The sequence below is a fragment of the Glycine soja genome, chromosome 3 (genome assembly GCF_004193775.1).
Source record: "Glycine soja cultivar W05 chromosome 3, ASM419377v2, whole genome shotgun sequence".
NCBI lineage: Eukaryota > Viridiplantae > Streptophyta > Magnoliopsida > Fabales > Fabaceae > Glycine > Glycine soja.
The window spans coordinates 45,717,330-45,743,691 of NC_041004.1; the positions used below are offsets into that span (position 1 = coordinate 45,717,330).

A 26,362-nucleotide genomic window follows, 5' to 3' on the forward strand; every position below is an offset into this window, starting at 1 on the left:
TAAAAAACTTGATTGATAAAAAAAATTATACAAAATAACGTAAGAGTTTCATAAACTTGACTCGTAAACTCGTAAAAGTTTATTTTATATAAAAATAATAACAAAATATCTATAAATAACCTACTAATTAAACATTTCAACAATATAATAAAACAAAATAATAAATCATAAAATTTAAAATATTTAAATAACTAAGTCTAGTAATAATACATCATTATTAAACAATGACTTACATTATGGTCTAATTTTTTAACTTGTTAACTGGTTGACTTGATGGTAAACTCGAGAGTCTACCGAGTTTACTTAGAGTTTATAGAATTTACTCAAGTTCTACTAAAAAAAAAGTTTACTCAATTGTCAATTCTAACAGACAAATAAACTCATAAGAGTTAACGAGTTAATTCAAGAGTTTGATAATTATAAAAAAGAATCGATAAAGTTTCTTCCCAAAAATTTGTTTTTTTAATAATAGCTTTCCAAATATCCATAATATGATGGGGGGAAAATCATATGATACATGTTTCTAACTTTTAAGAAGAGCTTTCCAAATAAAAAATTAGAACCCAAGGAAAAGGATAGCGCGATAGTTGTCCCAAACGTAATTAAGGATAACCGTGTCCTAAACAAACAAGGAAGCCACCCAAGCCCAGTAAAGGAAAGCCGAATAAAAAGGATAACAACCATGTCTGTCACAGAATAAGGTCCAGTGTGCCCTACCTTTCCTACGGTACAAGAAACCGACACGACACGTCAGCACCTCCTTCTGCCAATTGGCCCGTTCGATAAATCTTTAGATGGAACATGTGTATGAGTGTATCCATCCCCATCACGCACTTACCCTACATCCTTAACACACTGTCCAACAAGGTAAGTGTTAACGTTATAAAGCACCTTCATGTCCTGCTATTTCTATTAAAAAAAACAGTTTCTCAGTCATCTTTGTCATATTCCAAAATTAAGCTTGCATTATTCACCAGAATGGCTAATTCATATGAAAACAACTTCCCCCCTCAGAAGCAAGACACTCAGCCTGGCAAAGAGTACCTCATGAATCCACCACCCCAATACAACAGCTCCCAATACAAGCCATCAAATAAACTTCAGGTATATATAACATTATATTTAATTATTAATTACCTCTCATTATCCATATATAAGTACATATTTTATATTTCCTTCAGTATCTAACTAATCGGTTATATATATATATTTCGTAGGGAAAGATAGCTGTAGTAACCGGGGGTGATTCTGGAATTGGACGAGCCGTGTGCAACTTGTTTTCATTAGAAGGTGCTACTGTGATCTTCACCTACGTGAAGGGGCAAGAGGACAGGGACGCGAGTGACACGCTTGAGATTATAAAAAAAGCTAAGACTGAAGATGCTAAAGATCCATTGGCTATACCTGTTGACGTGGGTTATGAAGAGAATTGCAAGAAAGTGGTGGACGAGGTTATCAACGCTTATGGCCGCATTGACATTCTGGTCAACAATGCAGCTGAGCAGTACGAGAGTGATTCCCTGGAAGATATTGATGATGCAAGACTCGAGAGGGTCTTCAGAACTAATATATTTTCCCATTTCTTCATGACCAAGTAACAAAATAAACCTCTCTCTTAAATTTTAGTTCTGAGTGGGTTATTGATCTCACATCATTTATTCTGATATTTTTTCATTACATTAAAGTAGCGATTGAGGTGAAAATTCACTAACTACTTAAATTAAAATAGCATACATTATTATTATTATTATTATTTTGATAATTATCATAATTAGGATCTTAATTTAATCTTCTATGTGAATTTCTCAATGTATTCCCACAACAATAAGCATTAAGCCTTTTAGATTTACTGTGAAATTAATCGTTAGTCTAAAATTTAGTTATACTTAAAGTTTACCGTCACTTTCTAAAAATATATTTTGTGAAAATTAAACTTAATTCATACTTCATAAACTCTACCGTCTATGGTAAATTCAACTACACTCATTCAATAAATAGCACTACACATGTAACTTTTAATAATATTTTTTTATTTAAACACTTATTAAAAATGTTATTAAAAATTTCTCGTAATATTTAAAAAATATTATCAAATACAAATAAATATTACCAATATGTTTTTATAACATTTTATCAAATATTTGTATAACTTATATTGCTAAAACAACGACATGAGCTATACAAAAACATTTAATAAAATATTGGAAAAACATATTAATAAGACTTATTCATATTTTAACAATATTTTGTAAATGTTATAAAAAATTAAACAAAAAATTATTGCTTAATATTATGTATGTTGTAGTGACATGCATTATTAATTTGGTATCTTGAAAACAAAACAAGGATCCACTGATTTCAATATCCAAGTTTAACTAACCTTTTAATTTATATTTATAGACATGCTCTGAAGCACATGAAGGAAGGAAGTAGCATTATCAACACAACATCAGTGAATGCATATCAGGGAGACGGAACACTAGTGGATTATACTTCCACGAAGGGTGCGATTGTGGGGTTTACACGAGCCCTAGCGCTTCAGCTTGTGAGCAAGGGAATAAGAGTGAACGGGGTTGCACCTGGACCCATCTGGACTCCGTTAATAGTAGCAACAATGAACGAGGAAACAATTGTTCGATTTGGTTCGGATGTGCCAATGAAGAGAGCTGGCCAACCTATTGAAGTTGCTCCCTCTTATGTCTTTCTTGCTAGCAACATATGCTCCTCTTACATTACTGGCCAAGTCCTCCACCCCAATGGTCATACATATAGATACTCATTAATTATACTTATAACATAACCGATGTGTTGTTCATTGTTTTTAATTTCTGACTCTTTTTTCATTTTATTTTATCTTTTCAGGTGGAATCATTGTGAATGCTTGATGAATTGACGGATATATAAATGATACCTCATTAATCGAGACTGGTATATGTAATGTCATTGACTCATTGTGGTTCTTGTCTACGTCAACACTATGTTACGAATGGCAGTGAATGAGCACGGTACTATCGATATGTATGAATGAATAATATATGTCTGGATGAAGATTCGTTGAAAGCAAGCATAAATATTGCTTTCAAACGTATAAACCTAAGAAAATGTACTACTTGAAATATATTTGAAGCAAGATCTATTATATATATTTGTTACGGACAGATAACGGTCATTGCAGACCTCAATCGCAGTCTGATGCTGTTGCCATAGCCGCCGTCACTGTCATGTTATCTATTATATATTTGTTGCGGACAGATACTGGAGATACTGTCGTTTGCAAAAATTCTGTAACTATTTTTATATGACAAATTTAGTATGGTTATTTTTATTTTTATTTTGATCATGATATTTATATGAATTAGTCTTAACTGAAAACTGAAAACAATAACTAATTATTTTCATCGAAAACAATAAATACACGCTTGAGATTATGAAGTAGTCAGATTCCTTACAATGTGTAAGGCCACTTTAACTGTCCCATAATCGAATCTTCTGTTTATGCCACTTGATGTATCGTCCCGGATCTGCATTGTTTTTTAGTCAAGAAAATGGATATCCACCAAACAAAGTAGAGCTAGGCTGCATAGAACATACAAATGGGTAATTAGTATCTGAATCACCCATTACGGCACTCAAAAACGTTTTCATACAAGGTCCAAAACGTATTCTGAAGTCTGAACTGAAGTGCAGTTAATGCAGCCGGATTTTTTATCTAATAAAAGACAAATTTTAGTAAATTATATATATGTAGTGTGCGAGCCTTGTGAAATATATAAGCCTTGGATATGCCACTCCACGTACGATCCCGTTGACAACCATGTTCTTATCCCAATTAATTTGATAATTTATATATATCCTCCAATTTCCATTCAGCAGGATTGGTTAAGAAAAATGTTTAAATTAATTCATAAAAAGAAAAGAAAAAGTTACAGGTTGATGCATGCACAAGATGTAAAAAAATACAATAATAGCAATCAAGATGTGACACTGCCCGAAAGTTAATTTCAACACCTCTCCCACCAATTCCGGCAATGAAACTCTGAACTCGCATCTCCAGTTTAGCAACATTGATTAATGTCAACAACGGTGCCGGATAGCACTGAGATTACAAGAAATTAACTGACATTAAATGATGCTTGGATAATTGTATAACTGATGATTTCGTACACATTAGTCTGCTAATAATTGTATAGTAGCATTTTTAATTTAAAGAATAGTTTTCCAAATTAAAAACGGAACTGAAATAATGAAAGATATCGCGACAGCTGTCTCAACAAAACGAATTGAACAAGCCAAAATAACCATGTGATGTGAGAGTGCCCTTTCCCGTACGAGAAACCCACACGACACGTCAGCGCCTCCTCCTTCTGCCAATTCTCACCGACCGAATATGTGTATTTTTATCTAGAAAATTAATGCTGTTTTGTTTTGTAAGAAAAACAAAGTTTTGGTAAAACTTTCACCAACGTACATACGTGCGTAAGTGTATTTTATAATGTTACGCCTAGCCTACTCCTAGAACTAACCTAGCTCTAGTTAACTCTAGGCCTAGGCTACATATAAAGGAAGTCTAACGTTATAAAGGCATCTATATATATCTTCCTTTTTATTCAAAATCACCTTCCACCACTTCAGAAGTTCAAACTAAAAAACCACATTTTTCAGCCTTGTGATTCCCAAACGAGATCATGGCCTCCGGTGAAAACCAGTTTCCCCCTCAGAAGCAATACACACAGCCTGGCAAAGAGTATCTCATGAATCCACCACCTCAATACAGCAGCCCCGATTACAACCCATCAAATCAACTTCAAGTACATATATAACATTTAATATATTAACTAATTAATTACCTCCTGTTATCTATAATTATACTTATGTTTCATTTCCTTGAATATCTAATTAATTAGTTATGTATTTTGCAGGGAAAGATAGCTGTAGTAACCGGGGGTGATTCTGGAATTGGACGAGCCGTGTGCAACTTGTTTTCATTAGAAGGTGCTACTGTGATCTTCACCTACGTGAAGGGGCAAGAGGACAGGGACGCGAGTGACACGCTTGAGATTATAAAAAAGGCTAAGACTGAAGATGCCAAAGATCCATTGGCTATACCTGTTGATTTGGGTTATGAGGAGAATTGCAAGAGAGTGGTGGACGAGGTCATCAATGCTTATGGACGCATTGACATTCTGGTCAACAATGCAGCCGTGCAGTACGAGAGAGATTCACTGGAAGAGATTGATGATGCAACACTCGAAAGGGTGTTCCGAACTAATATCTTCTCCTATTTCTTCATGACTAAGTAACACACCATATTAATTGATGTTTGTTCTATGACATTAAAGTAGGAAATAATAGATATAAGTTTAAGTGAGGTTAATTTGATATATTTATATAGGTATGCAGTGAAGCACGTGAAGGAAGGAAGCAGCATTATAAACACGACATCGGTGAACGCATACATGGGGTTCGCGACACTAGTGGTCCTGGTCCCTGGCGCTTCAGCTTGTGAGCAAGGGAATAAGAGTCATGAACGGGGTTGCGCCTGGACCCATATGGACTCCATTACAAATTGCTAGTTTGAGGGTGGAAGAAATAGTTGGATTGGGTTCGGATACGACGGCAATGAAGAGAGCTGGTGAGCCTATTGAAGTTGCTCCGTCCTATGTGTTTCTTGCCAGCAACTTATGCTCCTCTTACATTACTGGCCAAGTCCTCCACCCCAACGGTAATACATACATATACTACTATATATATTACACCACAATCACCACTTTGTTCCTTGTTTGCCTTTTCTCACTCTTTTCATTTCTTCAGGTGGAATCATTGTGAACACTTGATTAATGATCAATGATGCTTGATATTAATACAGACTGGTATATATAATGTCGTCTTTGTGGTTCTTGTCTACTTAAACACTATGTTATCAATGGCAGTTAGCACATGCGCAAAACCTATGTATGTGTATGGATGATGATATAATCTAGTTGAAAGCAAGCGTATGGATTTCTTTCGAACTTATGTATACACCTAATAAAACACTGTTTCAAAGTAAGAGTATATTTTTAAGGAAGGTTTTAAACCGAGTCTATTGTGTATTGATATTTCTTGTGGGCATTGCAGAGACCTCAATCGCAGGCCGATGCGGTTCCCATAGACACCGTCACTGTGATGTTATCAAAACTCTGTTTATAACTATTTTTATTGAATAACAAATTAAATTAAGTGTGGTTGTTCATCAACTTCCTGTCACGTGAGTGTTCTCGGTTAACTTAAAATCGTGGAAATTCAATACATTTATCCTTATGTTTAGATAAACTAAGAAATAAAAAAAAATTAAGAAATTTTTTAATTCATTTAATTATTATAAGTTACATTTATATACACACAAGCGAAAGATGGATTATATTAGAAAGAATAAATAATGACGACAATTATTATTCCCTAATTTGTTTTTTTAAAGAATAATTATCACTCTTTTATTCAATAGAAATAAAACAACTTACAATTTCTCTTTATAAATAGAAACTATAAGAAGAAAATAGGAATAAAACACCCTACAGTATCTGACTACTATTTATTCTTGACTATCGTTTAATTAGTACCTAATACTTGAATTTCTGTATGCATGTTTTGTTTTGGAATTAAAAGTCAGATTCGTTAAAACGTGCAAGGCCACTTTAACTGTCGCATAACAAACGAATATTCTGTTTGTGTTAATTGATGTATTGTCCTTGAAATTGAATACCTACATCGATCCTAGTACTTAAAGAGAAATATAAGGATTAAGGGACCAAAACCTTAAATAATTAGCTTCTATGACAATGAAGAAACGATCTTAATACCTGCTTGCGGTTTACACATTATTCTCAACTGAAACAGAAAAATTGCATCTATCAATGCATTAAAAGCAAAACAAAAAGAAAAATCATTGTCTGCGGCCCAACCAACAGTTTGAGTGAGTCTCATTGACAAAACAAACAGAGCTTTAGTATATTTTGTAATTAAGAAAATTTCCTCATTCTTTCTTTACCATATTTCATACTCCTTTTATCAAAGGATCTACTTTTGTTTTTTCCTGGGTCAAGAAAATGGATCTATGGTAGAACAATATAATTGGGCCGGATACACAACAAACAAAAAAATAGATAGGCCACGCAAAACATACAAATGTTAAATAGTGTCTGAATCACCCATTATGGCACTCAAAAATGTTTACATACAATATCTAAATTCTAAAACATTTTTTTATATACATTATCTAAAACGTCCTGAAGTATACTTAATGCAGCCGGATTTTTTTTATCTAATAAAAACTGCAAATTTTAGTAAATTATATATATATATAGTGCCTTGTGATATGTTCTGTGAAATATAAACTTGGATACGCCACTCCACAACTCCACTAACAAACATGTTCTTAATCAATTTTTTTTTTCTTAATCCTCCGATTCATCAGGAGAAAAGGGTCCTGACTAATCTAAAGTTTAACCAGAAGATAAATAAAATTTGACTAATAATTATTTTCGTCAAGGATCAAACTCGAATGGTACTTATTAACCAAATATGAGTTTATATTCTCCATTTTCCGTTCAGGATTGAATAAGAAAATGCTTAAATTGATTCAAAAGTAGAAAAGAAAAAGTAACAGATTGATGCACAAGCTGTAAAAAGGGTAGCATATATTTTTATGCTGATTATTTGAGGATCCGATGCTGTGATCATTGATGTCAGTCCTTGGAAAAATAATAACAGAAAATCAAGATGACACCCCAAAGCTAATTTCAACACCTCCCCCGCCAATTCCAGCAATGAAACATTGGAACCCGCATGACTCCAGTTCAGCAACTACTTTGTCAACAACGGTGCCTGATAGCACTGATTAAAGCAAGTCAAGGAAGGGATACAAGAAACTGAGATTGAAAACTATATTAAAGATACTTAAAAGCTATAAAATCATGTTGAGCAACAGGGAGTAGGGAAACATATACTACTATTTGAAATAGAATGACATTGCGGGAATGCGTAGAGTATCCTTCAAAAATAAGTCTCCACTGTCACTTGGAGGTGTTCTAACCATGCTTATGTTCCTATATCTTAACAAAACACTTACAGGAGATAAGAATAAAACAAATCAAGAAGTTTCCTCATTGAACTTTCAACTAGCACTTGTGCACCTCATGCACTTATAGATAAATTTTTGAATAAGTACTCACAATCCTTAACTTGTTTAGAAGCTTCCTCATTTAACCTCTCCATAAGTTTTCTCATCTAACTTGTTCACATGCACCTAATTTAAATTTATGAGCTCCCTCGTTCAATTGAAAAACTCCTATAAGCTAAAAGTTATTCCAAAATAGGCCTATTTAGGGATTAATAAATGCCTTATGTATATATACACAAACTGCATATATTTAACCAGGTAGCACATAAATATCAGAACTTTCAGGACAACCCTTTTGGCATAGTGTTTTGTTGGAGGGGAAATAAGGAAGTAAAAACCCCTTCCCTAATATTTTTGTCTCACCTCCAATATTTAGAGGATTTGAAGGAGAGGGAAAATGCTTGAAGTTTCTAAAATGTGCTGATTAAATTATTATTAGTATGAATACTTAAACTTAATGATTTTATTTGTATATTGTAAGAGTATGATAGTATAGTACTTTAATTTCCCTCACCTCCCCCTGCAAACCAAACAAGGAGTCCTTCCCTTTCCCTCCCCTCTTTTGAATTAAAAAGATTAATGGAAGCAAACATAGGCTGTCAACTAAATGTAGACAAGATAAAAACTAAAATAAATAATAAAAGAACACATGTAATGGAAAACATTAGAAGCACAAGGAAGAGAACAATAAGTTAAGAGGATACATGTTGGAAGCAGTGTCAGAACACAGCCCCCACCACCAGCTCCTGTCAATTTGGAGGCTAACTTATACTTCAATGTTGTTCGAAGAACAGTTTCTATTGTGGCATGACTGACCCCCATAGACTGGAGCATACCTTGATTCATTTCCATTAGTTCTTCTATCTTCTCTTCTTTCTCAGTTACCGAGAGCTCATCTGGTGTAGGTGACTTGAGAATGGAAGTCAATTCATTGCTAATAGAATCAACAGCACTAAACACAAAAGCCATTATATCTGGATGCCTTAGCATCCTCTCTCCAACACCAGCCACCAATGCTTTTGTGTTCCTCCCTACTTTGGTGTTAGTAATGAGCATTTTAAGCGGCACACTTGACTTCATATGTGTCAAGTTACCCGACTTGAAGCTGATAATGTTACCTGATAATGGTGGTAACTATAGAGTGAGTTGCAGATTCAATGACAGTAACTTACGTATGTAAACAAAGTACATGATGATTAAACATTAGAAACAAATCACAATTTTCACAATATATCTCCCACCTAACACCATTGTATATTTCTCAACTCCCTTGCACAAACCAGTAGGTCATGATGACCTTCAATTATTCCTCCAGGGCCACATCGATTATAATTAATTCTGGGTGAGACTATTAACAGACCAAGTAAAAGAGAAATGCAGCTTGTTTCCGTTGTAATCATCAGTAACAAGATAAATGCAGAAAGACATGCTAAAAAACGACAGTGGCGTACCATATGCGCTTACTGTGTTGTCAATTCCAGAGGGCTTTCCATGAATGATCTTCTCCCCTTCAAAAGCCCATTTATTTACCAACTCAAGATCCTTCTCCCCAAAGGAGAGCCATCCTTGATGTTTCAAATCCAGAGAGACAGAATCAGTATAAGCCAACAAGGCGGCCGCCAGCGCAACACAAAACGAGGCGGATGAACCCAATCCTGAGCCCAGAGGAAGTTCAGAAGTGACAACAACAGTAGCAGGCTTAAATCTACACAGAACAGAAAACATAAATAACTCACAGAAAAGGATTTGAATGATGAAATAGAAGAAAAATGGATAGAGAGTTGATAGATTTCGGACCCTTGAATGGAAGAGTATAACCAGAGAAAGGCGGAAACTCCAGAGGCGAGTCCGAGTTTGGCCTCTGGAATGTTAAGCTCTTCAACGAGTGCGGCAATTGCCTTGGCATTCTCCACAGAGCATGAGTTCGGCGTGGAAGATAGCTGAGCCGTGGATTCAGGAAACGCTGCTCTTATTCTCGTGATTGGCCACGAGAACTCCAACGCCGTCTCCTTCAGCTTCAGTTTCAACGAATCCTCGTTGTCTATTACACAAAAAATCAATCCATTCTAATTACACAAAATATCATAAAAAGAAAAAAGAAATGCATCTGAGAGAGAGAGAGAGAGAGATTGTATAGCATACCGGAAGGAGTGGAGAAGTGGAGAGAAACGTAGGTATACAAGTCAATAGAAGAAGCAACAGCGGTGGATCCATGAACCACAGCATGTTCGCCGGTTAGGATAATTTTCCCGGGAGCTCTGGATTTAACCTCCATTCTAATTTCTATTACTCTTATGATCTCTGAATCTTAATTCATAGGCTTTCCCCGTTGCTGCATTCAAATCTTGTATTTGTGTCCAAAAGTCCAGCGTGGAGGAGATCCATGTGGAATGCGTGCGCCATTTAATTAACAACTAACTTTTGTACGTTTTTCAGCATTCGGCCCGGGCCCTACCTTTATTACCTATATAACCAATTCTTTGCTTTCATATTCAGAGATTCCTACTAAAGATTATTTCATTTTTTAAGTTTTTATTTATTTATCCTTCAATTCACACAATATTGTCTTGCCTCAAACCTGCATGAGGAGAAGTGAAAAACTTATCACTAAGTCATCATGATACTAAAAACATAGTTTTTATATATTTTAATATAAAGTTTTATTTTTATGAGGCAAATAGCTTACACTACCTTTGAAAGTGTTATAAAATAAGTAATTACTGGTTAGATTACTTCAAAATTTGACTAGTTGGGAATTTGATCATACATTTAAAAAAAAATTCTAAGAAATTACATGCCACTTAGCTAAGGTCTTGAGGACAAATATTAAATGTATCCTCGAGTTGCACGTTTTATACCATTTTTTTTATATTTTTAATAGAATTTAACTGAAACATGTATAAAAAGCAACAATAAAGGGAAAACATGGTTTATGAAATTATGAGTAGGAAATTAAAATTAGAAAATGAATAACAAACTAAACAGTAAACAAAATTAAAATAATTAACATTCAATTGTGTGAAACTCTAGCTAGCACAAATATAATCAACCTTATTCTTAGGATGCATCATTCGTTCATAGATGTGCGTTCTCTGTAAAACAAATTAGTTATGGCTATTTTTTTTTTTACTGAATTAGTTATAGTTATTAACAAGTTTTAATAATATTCTTTTTTTACTTTCTTGATAATTGAGAGAAAGCAAATTGAGGAGAGAAAATATACAAAATCCTAACTAACACAAGAGAGACAAAGGTGATAAAAGTCTCCCTAAAATTTCTAAATCATATTCATAATATAAGTAAGGTTTCTAGAACAAGCCTAAAATATAATAAAAATAAAATTATCTTAAACAAATCCCAAACCATACCGTATATTTTATTTTTTTTGCTTTTAGAATTTTTTTATTTTTTTAATAACTACAAGTATTACTTTTTATTGTAAATTAAATTATTTTCATAGTTAAATTGCTTCACCCAAATGTGTGAATTTACTGGCATCAAATTATTTCAACTTAATCAATAGTCATAAAGTTAAATATTGAATATAATTGTTTAAAATACATAAAGAAAGAAATTTATTTTTAATAGTAACTCAAGAATGATTATCTATATAAAAGATATTTGTAAACTTCTACAAAGAACTTTTTTACAAAGATTCTATCACTACAGATGCTTTTTTACATTTTTGTTTTTGTAGAAACCAAAATAAATTGTAGAAATTTATTAATTCAGAACTAAAATAAAAAATAATATTAAATCCCTTCCCCCCTCCCATCGATGTACAACCCTCCTGCTTATAGGAGTTATTCTTCAACGAGTGTTCTTAACTTCTTATCTCTTTGAACATCATTATTTTAAAATTAAATTCCAATATATTTTTTAAATTATCAATGAAATAATCAAAATTAAAATTATATCACAATATAAATTATATTATCACAAATCTAAAATATAATTTATATGTTTAAAAGATTATTTATTATAAATTTTTAGTTGCAATATAATTTATATATTTTAAAAATATTTGTCTAATATAAATTTTAAATATATAAATGATAATTACTATCTATACATAAATTGTGTAATTAAATCATATAACAATTATTTAATTTTTCTCTCTTTTATTGTTTCTTTTTTGGTTAAACATTAGAAATATCTTGTAGGTGTTTTTAGTGGTATACTTTTTGTAGAGACACCGCATAAAGTATGGAAGAGAGTTGAAAAATTGGAGACACACTTAGCGCGTCACTCTCGCTCAGCACGTGAAGACCGCTCAACGCGACAACCTCACTTAGCGCTAGAAGTCAGTTGTCACCTATTGTGCACTTAGCGCATGGTGCATGCTCAGCGCATGATCACTTATCTAGTTGGACTTTTTGCGTCACGCACAACGCGTGCAACCTCGCTCAGCACATAGTCAATGTCGAAAAACATGATTGTGTTGTGTTTTAAAAGGAAAAAAAAATGAGGGAACAAAGATATTCATTCAGTCCATTGATCACCAAAGGCTAGAACACGTCCATTGGAAAAAGATATTCATTTGGAGCTTTTCATTTCCTTTTTTCTCCATTTTCCTCCATTCTCTTCCACTCCCTTCACCCTTTTTGTATTTATAAGCCTCTCATATTCATGAGAGGCTAAACCACCCATTGTTGGGAGCTCAACAACCAAACACTCTTGATGTAATGATTCTAACTATTTATTTAATGTTATTTCAATATTATTGTCTATTTTCTATGTTTATTATCATGTTTGTGGCTTGATCACCCATGCTCACGTAATGTTATAGGATTTAGGTATTGGAAAATGTTTATCTCTTAAGAATGGGAGAAGAACATCCAAGTAATCCATCTCTAGCTAGGGATAAAATGGTGTTATTTAGCCTAATTTATGCATCTTTGTTCTTAATGCAATTTGTTTAATTTATATCTTAAGGGGTTAGGGGAGAAATTAGGTAAGTTAGGCTCTTTCATGTGAAGAATCATGACTAGAGTATGTAAGCGGATGTAGGTAATAATTGAAATAATATTGAATCGAGAAAAATCATTAATGTTGCATCAAGAGTAATTCTGGTAGGCTGAGCTCCCAACATGTTCGTAATTTTGCATCGGTTGTTACTTCATTGCTCTGAGTGTTTGTTTTCTCGCCCTTACACACGTTAGCTCTATAGTTTAATTTTATGTCAAATTTACATTTACATGTCACCATGTTGCAAATATTTGACTCAATTCTTTAATTGCTTAAAATTGGATACATATAAACCATGAGTACAATCAAAGTCCCTTTGAACTTGATACTCAATCTCCATTTTAAAATACTACTCGGACGAATTGATACACTTATCAAGGAGTTAATAATAAAATAAATATTTATTTTTATACATTGCGCATGGTAAAATAAATGTATAAAACAAATCTAACATCATTATAATTTCTATAAATAGTAAGGATCAATTAATTAAATTTTATTTCACACAGATATAAAAAAATTGAGTTTTTCTACATGACAAGGGTTAGACGGGACAGCATATTATGTCTCTTACAATTGGAAACTAGTCTTTGACCCTTAATTAGGTATACTAAAAGTTTTAAATGGATGGCTACGACATTGTCTTCTTTTACTTTTTTTTTTTTTTCTTTTTTCGTTTTCTCTTGCTCTTTCCCAATTTCCTAAAAACCCTAGCACCGCATCTTCTCTTGTGTCGCCTAATCTCCCTCCAACCTTCAAATGTCCACCCTTTTCCTCTCCATGCCTGACAAGGCTCTTCCATCTCTACCTCGCCACCCAATGTGGTAACACCACCTTTGTTCACCAATATTGCACTTGTTTTCACTCTTTCAACCACTTCAAGTTTATTTTAATGGTTAACCTATTTCTTTTTTTCTTACCAAACATTAGTGTATGTATAGAAGGAACTATGCACATCTCTTAGGAAGCCTCTTTGTCAACACCATGTTGTGTAATCTCTTGTTTTAACCCTATTACTACTCATCAAAGATTGTGCCTCCCTCCAACACCCCTCTTCAACTCTTTCCATGAGATCTTTGATTTTAGCTTCCTCGCCACACTCCCCTCCCACTCACATGAATCATTTGATATCAAAGCTTAATCGTGTCCATTGCCTTGTTCACATCATGCTTCTCGTGTCCTCTATGCACTAGATCTGGAGGAAAAACGAGAAGTGGTCGTGCAGTGCAGAGAGCGAAGAGAAGGAAAAAAGGGAGGGCAAATCGAGAAAAAGTAAACAGAAAAAACCGCAGCCATTAATTTAAAAATGAACAAATCACCGGCTTAAACATGTTTTTCATGATGGGAGACTTATCTTTGTATATAGAGTTTTTCCTTCATAAACATTTCGAACATTGTTATAACTATGATAGATTGTATAGATTGATTGGTAAACGTTTTTTTTCTTATAGAAATCAAAATGAAGAGTTTTTAATTTAATCATACAAGAGACTACATGATTTAATTTTTTGTGTATAAAAATATTCGGATTTGACATTCTTTTTTTTAACGTGCAGAGGACACTTTAGAAAATAGTGCATAAATTGTAAAAATCATGGACAGAAATTGTAACCAAAAGCATAAGTATGAATATGAAACTATGCAGTTGCGAGGTGTGCAAAATTAAATGGATTTCTACGTAGCACCGAGTCAGAAAACACTGGGAAAATACTATAGATAATGATCAGTTGATCATATGAAAGCAATACAAACTCTTGCAATGTGCTTCATCATCTATGCTTACCTCAATATAAAGTCATAATTAACCTAGACTCTAAAGTTTAAAGCAACTAAAATCCGAAAGTGAGGAATGCAGAACCGAAAACTCGAATGCTACAACCACTTGGCCACCACAATAGCGAAGTCCAATTTCTTGATCATATTTCAGACCTCTTTTCCTTATGATTTGTCTAAAAGGCTCAATTGAATAAGCAAACTCTTTCCTTGCCTTCTCCAAACTGTAAGAGGATGACTCCTTCATGGATTCACCCTTCTTTGGCTTTTCACCCAAAACAGGCATAGGATCAAACCAAAATGACTCTTTCTTGAACAACTTAGCATCATAAGTTTCACAGTTATCAACATCATAAATCAGAATGTTTACCGGAATCCAGGACTCCAAAGATTTGCGGCTACTTTCATTCATCTGTCCTAGAATGAATTCTTCAAACTCCTTGGATGAGATCTTGATGCTATCCCAGAGCATACGATCGTTTGTAAGCTTGATTCTCAATGGCCACGGATTACTCATTCTTGGAGTACTCTTCTTGCTACACTCTGTGACATTGGCCATGCCCACTTTCAACGTTTTCTTCTCTAGCAAGAGGGAATGAAATGATATGAAAAATACATAGGCCAACATATATAATATAATCTCTTTAGTGTGCATTGCATTCCATTTCGCTAATGTGCATGGATTTCCTGACTAAACTCACTAGTCATTCACGTTTATGTTCTTACCTTATTGGATTTTGTTTTCATTCTATGGGCAGTGCCAGTTATGGTATCAATTACAACTGGTTTTACTCATCCAACTCTGTATTTGCTGTTACAATACTCCAACACGGAATGATTGTTAGTAGTACTTCATTCTATGAATCCAAACTTTGGCTTACCTGTCTATAGGAACTGACAAATTACAGAAATGCAAATGTCATTATGTCTTGTGCCATATAAGCCCGAGGCAATTACTGATTTCATTAAGATTCATCTGTAAAAAATTAAACACAAATTAGTAAAGTAATCATTATTTCAATAGCAAAATGGGTCTGAGCTGGTTAATTATTTCTCTTTGCTGATAAAAGTATTTAAGTTTAAGAAAAGAATAATGTATGCACTTATGTCATCGAATTATAGAATTTGTTATTTTGAATAAATTTTAATCAATTAAAGACAGTGTTTGAAGGAGTCTGTTCTTAGCCTGATTTTAGATAAATTCTTTCAGGAGGATTTCTAATTGGTTAAAAATGTAAAAGTTCTTACATTAAATTGTGTTCCTCAACGCATGTTGTAATGAAAATGTTTCAGCCCCTCCTCTGACATTGCCCAATAATTTGTGAACATGTGTCAATTGCCATTATTAATTGTAGGGATATATTAGTAAGTTTTTATACATATTTTTAGTATTTTTCAAAAAAATATATGAAAATGTTGCCTTTCCATTTTTATGACCATAATTGATAAAATTATTTAATTTTATAAAAAATAGAAATTTTTAGCAACATTTATTAATTATATTTAATAAAAATAAATTATATACATTAATTACATGAAATTATCTTAATTTTTATTTTCTAAATTGTATTAATTAATACTAAAAATTTAATTCATACATATATATATATATATATATATATATATCAATTACATATTGGGTATAGTATTTTTTTTATTCCTAAACTTTTTTGGATTTTTTTGTTTTAGTTACTATTCTAAATTTTGATCTGTTAAAGGCCTTAAAATTTTATTATTGTTATCAGATAACAATGTTAACATAACAATGATATTAAAAATTCATTGACTTATCACATCATTAAAAAATCTAACAAAATAATTATGTATTTTTTTTATAAATTATTTTTAATCCCTAATCAATTAATCGATGTCATCTATTATTCTAAATAGATGAGTGATTGAAAACATAATTTAAAAAAAAAAAACATACAATTGCTTCTTGGACTCCTTGATTAATAGGCAAGTTATTAGGTCATCAATATGATTGTTATGTTATTAGCTAACGATGTTACTTAACAATAGAAACTAAAAATAGAAAATAAAAAAAAAGTTCAAGACTTTCGATGGTCAAAGTTTAAAATAGAGAACAAAAGTAAAAATCTAAAAAGTTTATGAACAAAAATATAGTACTATTAAATAATTTAATTACATTTATTTAAAATAAATTTTATTAGCATAATTAAAATATGTTGGACATAATTATCTTAATTAATTCAAATCACAATAAATATTTTTTTACACAATATATATATATATATATATATATATCATAATTATGTAATTTCATCAACAAAAATATAAATTTTTAGCAACACCTCATAATTACATTTAATAAAAAAATTGCATTAATTAATTTCACTATCTTAATCTTTTACTATTAAATTGTATTAATTAATATTCAATTTTTTAATTCATATGTATATAATAATTAGAAACAAATTATTTATTTGAGTGTCATTTAATTTGGTCTCTTTATGTAAAATCTTGGGATCAAACTCTTTAAATGAAAAAATATAATTAAGAAGGAATTTTTTATTAAAAATATTCAGTCAATAATCAACATGTCAATTTTTTTTTCTGACATATGCATATTAGTATTTCTGAACAACATGCGAATAGATGTTTTCATTTTAATATGTGAGAAGCAAATTGGCAGTGCATTAGTGGCATTTAATTTAACTTTGGTTGATGTTTTTGTTATAGTGCTCAAATTGTTTTTACTAGTGGACTGCAAGTCGTCCTCATCCATGATCTAACCAGAAGGAAAAAACAGAAAATGACAAACATTTCTTGTTTTCCTTTTCTTTTACTTTCTATCTAACTAAACTAGGGAAAATAAAAAATAAGAAAAATATATTTTTCATCCTTATAAATATTAAAATGTTTAAAATTAATTCCTGTAAAAAAAATTATTTATTTTCATCATCAAAAAATTTAAATTTATTATTTTTTAACCTGAACGCAAATTTAGATTGGTTAAATCCGAACCTCGAATTTTTAATTTAAACTTGAAAATAATTTTTGGGTTAAAAACCATCTTAAAAACCCAACAAATTTTTGAATTCCTTTTTCAAACTCCATTAAATCACAAACAACACATTACCATTAGCCAAACCCAACACCTTATAGGAGATGAAACCTAAGAAGCCAACCAAAAAGCAACCCCCGACAAGCAACTAAAAGCATCTCTAATGGAAATTTTTTAAATGAATTTTTTAAGTTATTTTTTGTGGTTTTTACATTGCTTTTTGCGGTTCCTAAAGTGAAATGTCATTATAAGAAATTCATACATAATTTTACTCCAATGATAAAAAATTCTAAGAAATTTCAAGAAACTCATACTTTTATATATTTTTTATTTTCACTTAATTATGGTGTTGTTATGTGTAGATAAATATTATTTTTTATTGCTAAGAAACAATTTTTTGCATAAGATACATATCTTATTTTTAAGAAACTCTTTTTGTCACATAGATTTACTTCAATAGGAAAAAAATATAAGAAACAGTTTGTTCATTTAAGAAATTCTTCAAAAAATCCCATTGGAGATGCTCTAAGAATTATACAACAAACCCAACAAAAAAGCACAGGAAACAACTAAGAAACCAAAAATTTAGGATTCTTGTCTTTTCTTTTCTATCAAAACAACTTAAGAAAGTGTATTGGATTAGAATTTTAAAAAAATATTTTAGCATAAAAAATCTTGTGAATTTTAAAGATTATGTAGGAATAATATGACTTATTAGATTTTTTTACAAGACTTTTATGATAATTTAGATTTTAATGAATTTATATCATAATAATTTAAAGGATTTATAAGATTTGAAAGGATTCTATGAATATTTAAAAACACATTCAAAATTACAAGACTTAGTAAAAAAATAATAAGAAATGATAATGTTTGAAAAAAAGAAGTAAAACCAATATAATTTTTTAACTTTTTAATAACTAAATTGATTGCAGTTTTATGTCCTCTTATATAAACTTTCTTGCAATAACATCTTCTCATTCCCACTTTTGGATTTGAACAATAGATTTAAAATTATACGTTTTTATTTTTTATTTTTTAATTACTATAATTATTTTATGATAAATATAATGTCACGTTTAAATGAAGGTGCAATAATAAGCATATATTAGAAAGGAGTAGTGAGGGTAAAAATTGGTAGGAATGTTAGTGAGTTACGGGGATGACGAAATTAAGGGTTATAGTCACAAAAGCATTGCATTGAGAAGGTGATAAGCATAATCAGTATAAGAAAAATATGATTAATCTTAATACATAAGACAAACATTAATCTAATTTAGAAAACAAAGGAAAAATACATAGGAAAGGAATATATTTGATATTTTTTTATTCCAAAAGAATATGAAAAATATATATGATACATGCATCTTGAAAATATCAAAAAAAGAAAAAGGTATATGTGATGAGAGGAAAGAAAATAGGATAACCAATAGAAAAAGAAAAAAAGTCTAACCCAATCTCAAGGTTTGGATAAGATTGTTTAATAGATGTTTTATACTAAAACTTTTAAAATTTCTATATTCTTTAATACCAAAAGACTTTTTATAAATTAAAAAAATTCTAATTGAGTACCATCGGATTTTATTGTCTTTCTTAAAAAATCTTTGTTGTCTTTTTTTAAAAAAATCTTAAAAATTTTAATTAAATATCATAAAACTTATTTATACTATTTAAAAATTCTGAATACTACACCACTTTTTTTTATGAAAAAAATCTTTTAAAATCTTTTGAAATTCTAATCCAATGTACCCCTAAAAATTATATCAGTTTCTATTATTTTTCTTATCTCTATCTTATTTTTTTCTCACTTTCTTTCCTTCCAATATTTTTTAAACCACTTATAAAAACTAATAAATTTATTATATATGGTAGTAGTGCATATGTACACTGTTACACGCCAGAGTATGGTAAGTTATTTAGATAATAATCAAATCAGATATGATCATCAATATGCATGGCTGGTAGTTTATTCATTTTTGGCTGCTTCCAGATCGAACATTTTGGCTCAATTTTCTATTGCATTTACAGCCAGATAATGAAGAATGAACACATAACCATGTCTTTGATATTTATTTCCGTATTCGTTCCCATGTTTCTCTCAAATTGAAACAATTTATTCATTGTACGTAGTTTTTCAAAAGAGAGTAAGCTTGATATCAAGCATGCCAAGAATGTAATGAATTATTTTATAAGACTATTTTCCTTCCCTTCCTAATTCACTAACCATTACAAATCCGAAAACAAAACAAAGTAATGTTAATGTTATCCCTTTAATTTTTGGAGTGTTTTTTTTAACATGAATGCATACCATAAAAACATATAAATGAGACATAAAATACTTATATATAATATCCTATGCACTGTCAATCTATTTGTGTTTAAATAATGAAACTGATAGTAGTAACATGGTCCTCATGGATATAATAGAGATGATTGCAAGCAATAAAATGTAAGGCCTAGGTGGGATTATCATCAACCAAATAATTGAGGATGATACATCAAAACACCATTCTCTCTCTGTTAGCAAAATGCAAAAGTATGAGGGAATTGAAAAAATTGCATGGGCTAATAGTTACAACCCCAACTATTAAAAGCATAATCCCCTTGAGCAAGCTTATTGACTTCTGTGTAGATTCAGAATTTGGTGACATCAATTATGCAGACTTAGTACTTCGCCAGATTCATAACCCTAGCGTTTACATTTGGAACTCCATGATACGAGGTTTTGTTAACAGTCACAATCCAAGAATGTCCATGCTTCTGTATAGACAAATGATAGAAAATGGGTATTCCCCAGATCATTTTACTTTCCCATTTGTACTCAAAGCATGTTGTGTAATAGCTGATCAAGATTGTGGGAAATGCATTCATAGCTGCATAGTGAAATCTGGGTTTGAAGCTGATGCCTATACTGCTACTGGGTTACTTCATATGTATGTGTCATGTGCAGATATGAAGTCAGGACTCAAAGTGTTTGATAATATTCCCAAGTGGAATGTGGTTGCTTGGACGTGTTTGATTGCTGGGTATGTGAAGAATAATCAGCCATATGAAGCTTTGAAGGTGTTTGAAGACATGAGCCATTGGAATGTAGAGCCCAATGAAATCACCATGGTGAATGCTTTGATTGCCTGCGCTCATAGTAGAGACATTGATACTGGACGATGGGTTCACCAGCGCATTCGTAAGGCTGGCTATGATCCCTTCATGTCCACATCAAATAGTAACATCATTCTTGCAACTGCAATTCTTGAAATGTATGCCAAATGTGGCAGATTGAAGATAGCAAGAGACTTGTTCAACAAAATGCCTCAGAGAAACATTGTTTCTTGGAACAGTATGATTAATGCCTACAATCAATATGAGAGGCATCAGGAGGCGCTAGATCTCTTTTTTGATATGTGGACTAGTGGCGTTTATCCTGATAAGGCTACCTTTCTGAGTGTGTTGAGTGTTTGTGCCCATCAGTGTGCTCTGGCATTGGGACAAACTGTCCATGCTTATCTGTTGAAAACCGGCATTGCGACAGATATTTCCCTTGCAACTGCTCTTCTTGACATGTATGCCAAGACTGGTGAGTTAGGAAATGCACAGAAGATTTTTAGCAGTTTGCAAAAGAAGGATGTCGTGATGTGGACTAGCATGATCAATGGTTTAGCCATGCATGGTCATGGAAATGAAGCATTGAGTATGTTTCAAACCATGCAAGAGGATAGCTCTCTAGTCCCTGATCATATTACCTACATTGGAGTTTTATTCGCTTGTAGTCATGTTGGACTGGTTGAAGAGGCTAAAAAGCATTTTAGGCTAATGACAGAGATGTACGGTATGGTGCCAGGAAGAGAGCATTATGGTTGCATGGTTGATCTTTTGAGTAGGGCGGGTCATTTCAGAGAAGCAGAAAGATTAATGGAGACAATGACTGTACAACCAAATATTGCCATATGGGGTGCTCTTTTAAATGGCTGCCAGATTCATGAAAACGTTTGTGTTGCTAATCAAGTGAAAGTACGACTAAAAGAACTGGAACCTTGTCAAAGTGGAGTCCACATTCTTCTATCTAATATATATGCAAAGGCTGGCAGGTGGGAAGAGGTAAACGTGACTAGAAAAGTTATGAAGCATAAGAGGATTACAAAGACAATTGGTCATAGTTCAGTTGAAATGAAGCTGTTAAGCTAATGGTCACAGTAAGATTGATTTGTAGTCTCTAATGATGTAAGTATTGATTCGTGGATTAACTGCAATTGGGAAGAGAGTATTATTGATGTACTCTCAGCCTCTGGTGTCTAAAAGGCAAACAAAGAACCTCTGTCCATGGGGGCATATATTCAACTCCTTTCAGCTGCCTTCTCAGTTGATACCCCGCCAATATTCTGGTGATTTTGGCACTGATAAAGAATAGTCATGAAAGGGAGACATACACAATGGCAAAGTTTTTTCTGATTGGGATCCTTCCTTTTCTTCCAACAGTGAAGTTTATATAATTGATCCAAATTTATGCAGCATGTCAAATAGATGAGATTCAGAATTAAGAGTGGTAAAATTTTGTATAGTATCTAGCTTTTCTTTTTTTTCACTCTATGATATACTACACTACTGGAATACGCAGTCTGAACCATGTTGAACTGGCCATGGTGTGATTAGACCAAGATTAACCTGGATTGAGCTGACTGAACTAGTTACTTCCACTTTTCCATTTTTGGTGTTGACCTAACCTTGGTTGTCTATTTCCAGCTACCCATGCTTGGTTCGGCATCATGTTGGGAGCACCACATACTTGCAATTATCATTATCTCCTCGATTGATTGGCCCCCTTCCGCTTTTTCAATGCCCTTATCTTTACATGATTTTCCATTTTCACTCTCAATGCTCCATCAAGCTAGATCACGCGTGATTTTCCAACGGCAAATTGTTAGCTTCCTTAAAAATATTTTGGGTAACCTTGACTTCTGAAGCCGAAAAGGTCAAGAGGTAAAACTTTTGTTTTAATTGTTAATTGAAAAACAGTGTTGATTTAAGTGAGAGAAAAATACTAATTACACACTCTTTTAAAAACATTCTTTATTATTGACTAAAAATTATTAAAAATACAAATTTCCGTAAATGCTACACTGTAACAATGTATTGCTAATATTCTTTTGCAGTGAAAAATCTCAACCTCCACGCACTCCGATTTATCTCTTTACCAAAAACGGACTCTTTTAACAACTAAGTAGCACTTCTTTCTCCCCCCTTTTGTTTTAATGGGTGATGGGGTAGAAGACGATGTAGTTTGTCGGCAGCATTATTAATATGGTGCATATCATAAAAACTGTGCAAATGTGTTCTTGCACAACTTGTGCGCAAATCATGTGATAACTCAATTTTCCCACAAAGCGAACCACAGATAGGTAGGTATAACAAGGAAGCATGATGAATGAAAAAGATGGGATATATTTTGGGCGCATGACAAGTTTAAACTCAAGTAAAAATCCTGCTATGCACCAGTAAATAAATATTATCATCTGATGACCTGTGAATTAAAATGAAAAATACCATTTTTTCCAGCTAAATCAAAGATAAGGTTAAGTTTTCCCTAGCACATTATCTACATATGTTTATAGTCTGCATTGCATGTAAACTATCAGCTACAGCTTCTGCTCGCTATGTAGTATCGACCTTCCCAACCATTCAGTTTGACATTCACAACTGATTCCAGTGCCTGGTTATCTGCAAGCCAGGAAATGTAGGCAATATCAGACCCAAAGAACTGTGATCGATAACAGTACCGGTAAAAATATAGAGATGATCAAGTAAATAAATAGACAGATTTTTGTTGAAATTCTGACAAAGCTTGTTTATAAAACGGCAGTACAAAAGGCTATATGTATGCTTTTTAACCATCAACAGTCTACAACAGAATAACATTTAGAATCCATTAAGAAAAAAGAAGAAAAATAGAATTGAAGGCCTCCAGAATCAAATTTTACTGTAATGTACTGAAATAAACATTTCAACATAAAATTTAATTCAAACCTTGGACAGATAATTAAAAGGAGTAAGAGAGCCTAAAGTTCACCTTAATTTCCACGACACATCAGCTAATGTTCTGGAGATGACTGTCGTTGGTCTGGTGGCTGTGGCCACATTTGTGGTGCCATGTAAGGGTGAGACTGCTGAGCATACATGTTTGGGTCCATCACAGGCTTACCCATTATGACACCAGCAGCTCCAACTTGGGACGGATGCTGAGGCGGCATGTAGCAGTATGGAAGGGCATCAGCAGGCCCTGCAACAGGCATTGTTCCTCTTGGGATTGATGCAAGCACTTCATCTTTCAAGTCCTCACGAGGCACAATGTCAACCAAGAAATCAAAGATGTCAGTCCTTGTGATAGCAGCAGCAATATCATTTTTCTGAAGTGTTCGCCTTTTGTTCTCTTCAGTGTGATTCCAAGAGCGCAGGGTTAACTCTAATATGAACATTTCACATGCCCTTGCAAAAATGACTGGTGCTTCAGCTGATATCATCCTAACATCCTCGTCAGCCTTCATAATCTTCTTGATCCTTGCCAGGGGAAGACTGTGGTTCTTAAAATCAGTAACCTTCTCAATTTCTTGGTACTGGCTTGACCAAAATTGTTGGAGCTGTTGCTGAAGCTGGTGCTGTTGTTGCTGATGAATATGCTGATAAGCAAGTTGATGCTGTCCAAGCTGAGCTCCAGCAGGTTGACCGGTGGATTGAATGGTCCCAACTGATGTCACAACAGACCCCGGTGGCCCAGTTATTTGGCCTGGCTGATATGGGTTAGAACCATATGCTAATTGAGCTCCACTACCAACAACCCCCATAGATGGGTTCTGGCTATGCCCTTGATGATCCATTCTGTTTCAGGTAAAATCAAACAAGACATGAGTGCCTACACTTCACATGCAACCAAAACAACAAATCATGCAATCACTAAAGCAAATTTTTCATTATATTAGTAAGTATACCATGATTAAACATTGATGCAAACATGGAAGGAATGAAAAAAGGGCCTCTAATGCAGTGCTCTAAAATGACACAAGCTCCATGCGAGAAAGAAACAAGCGTATCTTTTTCTTGATTTGCACAAAGCATTAAAGCAGGAGACTATTTGCACAAAAGCACTAAAGCACTAAAGCAGGCGGCTATTTGCAAAAAGCATTAAAGCAGGCAACTTTGGTGCCTAGAAACACCCATATGAAAGCAACACGCGTGGCACAACCAATAGTTCAGAAAGCATACTGAATCAAATTTGATCAACAAAAATACAGGACAACCACCCAATTCAACTAAAGGATCTCATGGTTCACATAAGAAATAAATCTATTAAGAAATTTATGGCACAAAATAACATCCATCATCAGGATTTCCGGGGATTTTAACCGCATGCCTATTTTAACAAGGATTCATAAAAAAAAGGAGCAGCTTTTAATTTCTCTGTTTTCTAACAATTAAGATAAAAGAGAATTCTTCAGCTCCAAAACATGTCAGTTTCACATATGCGAAAATTTGCACAAGAAAATCAACCAAAGGAACCACAAAGATAGAGGGAAAAAAAAGCAACAGCAAATAGAATTATGGGTGGCAATGAAAATTATCCCCCAAATTATATAATAAGGGATGAACAAAAGCATGAAGGCCACGTTACAGTAATAAACCTACAAAAATGCAGATGCATGAACAAAATCGCATATACATATGCACGGGTAGAGCAAGAGTTGTTACTAGTTACCTTCCCTAAAAGATGACGCTGCGCTCCGCAAACACTGAGAATCCAGAACCTGAGAAGGGATCAAATGGGGGAAAAAGAGAAACAAAAAAAATGATCAGAAATTATATTTGATTCAAAGATCTATAGTATGAGAATTGTGCTGGGTCGGGCACAAGAAGCAGTTTTTTTCAAGTGTGAAAGATCCCAAAGTTTAGAGCAGACAAAATTTAGGGTTTCAGAAGAAAAATAAGAAAACAAAAGAAGCAGAGCAGAGCAGAGCTGTCGTGAGGATTGACGATGTTTTTCTTTGGAACGAACCTCAGACAGCGAAGTGCTAGAACAAAAGCTGTGTGATCGATTCTGACTAACATTGTCGGACCTAACTCTTATATTAAGTTTTTTTCCATCTTTTCTCAATGACGAATTTACCCTTCTCATATTCCTCAACCCCAATGTGACATTCCTTCCTCTTGAGATTATATAAATTTAGATCTTCCAAGTTACTAGTTAAAGTCATATACGTCATCACAAAAAACTTATATTATGTTAGTTTTTTATTCTTTAAAGTGTCAATGTATTGCTTTCTAAAAATATTATATTAATTTTTCAAGATTTAAACCATTATTATATTGTTTTTATTGAAAATTGAATGATTGATACCAAATCACTACCTTATGAACAACTTATATAACTATCAAAATACCAAATCTTTATA

At 32.8% G+C, this 26,362-nt stretch overlaps 4 protein-coding genes and 1 pseudogene across 4 annotated transcripts; 3 read left to right on the forward strand and 2 right to left on the reverse strand.

The window, feature by feature from the left end:
- Positions 1-818: 818 nt before the first annotated feature.
- On the forward strand, positions 819-3,331 carry LOC114407615 (NADPH-dependent aldehyde reductase 1, chloroplastic-like). The gene is made up of 4 exons (XM_028370794.1): positions 819-1,104; positions 1,218-1,594; positions 2,401-2,759; positions 2,863-3,331. Exons 1-4 carry the CDS (start codon positions 979-981, stop codon positions 2,883-2,885), a joined length of 885 nt encoding a protein of 294 aa, XP_028226595.1. The 5' UTR covers positions 819-978; the 3' UTR covers positions 2,886-3,331.
- Positions 3,332-4,585: 1,254 nt separating this feature from the next.
- On the forward strand, positions 4,586-6,215 carry LOC114407616 (annotated as a pseudogene).
- Positions 6,216-7,517: 1,302 nt separating this feature from the next.
- On the reverse strand, positions 7,518-10,530 carry LOC114407617 (mevalonate kinase). The gene is made up of 5 exons (XM_028370795.1): positions 10,301-10,530; positions 9,956-10,199; positions 9,610-9,863; positions 8,863-9,276; positions 7,518-7,872 (listed from the first exon to the last, which is right to left on the reverse strand). The coding sequence occupies exons 1-5, from the start codon at positions 10,431-10,433 to the stop codon at positions 7,754-7,756; spliced, it is 1,164 nt and encodes a 387-aa protein (XP_028226596.1). The 5' UTR covers positions 10,434-10,530; the 3' UTR covers positions 7,518-7,753.
- A 9,794-nt stretch (positions 10,531-20,324) lies between these two features.
- Positions 20,325-22,548, forward strand: LOC114407618 (putative pentatricopeptide repeat-containing protein At3g05240). The gene has a single exon (XM_028370796.1). It carries the CDS (start codon positions 20,418-20,420, stop codon positions 22,107-22,109), a length of 1,692 nt encoding a protein of 563 aa, XP_028226597.1. The 5' UTR covers positions 20,325-20,417; the 3' UTR covers positions 22,110-22,548.
- A 795-nt stretch (positions 22,549-23,343) lies between these two features.
- Positions 23,344-26,073, reverse strand: LOC114407620 (nuclear transcription factor Y subunit C-3-like). Its single transcript, XM_028370797.1, has 4 exons — positions 25,966-26,073; positions 25,669-25,717; positions 23,989-24,794; positions 23,344-23,639 (listed from the first exon to the last, which is right to left on the reverse strand). Exon 3 carries the CDS (start codon positions 24,791-24,793, stop codon positions 24,011-24,013), a length of 783 nt encoding a protein of 260 aa, XP_028226598.1. The 5' UTR covers position 24,794; positions 25,669-25,717; positions 25,966-26,073; the 3' UTR covers positions 23,344-23,639; positions 23,989-24,010.
- Between the last annotated feature and the right edge of the window lie 289 nt (positions 26,074-26,362).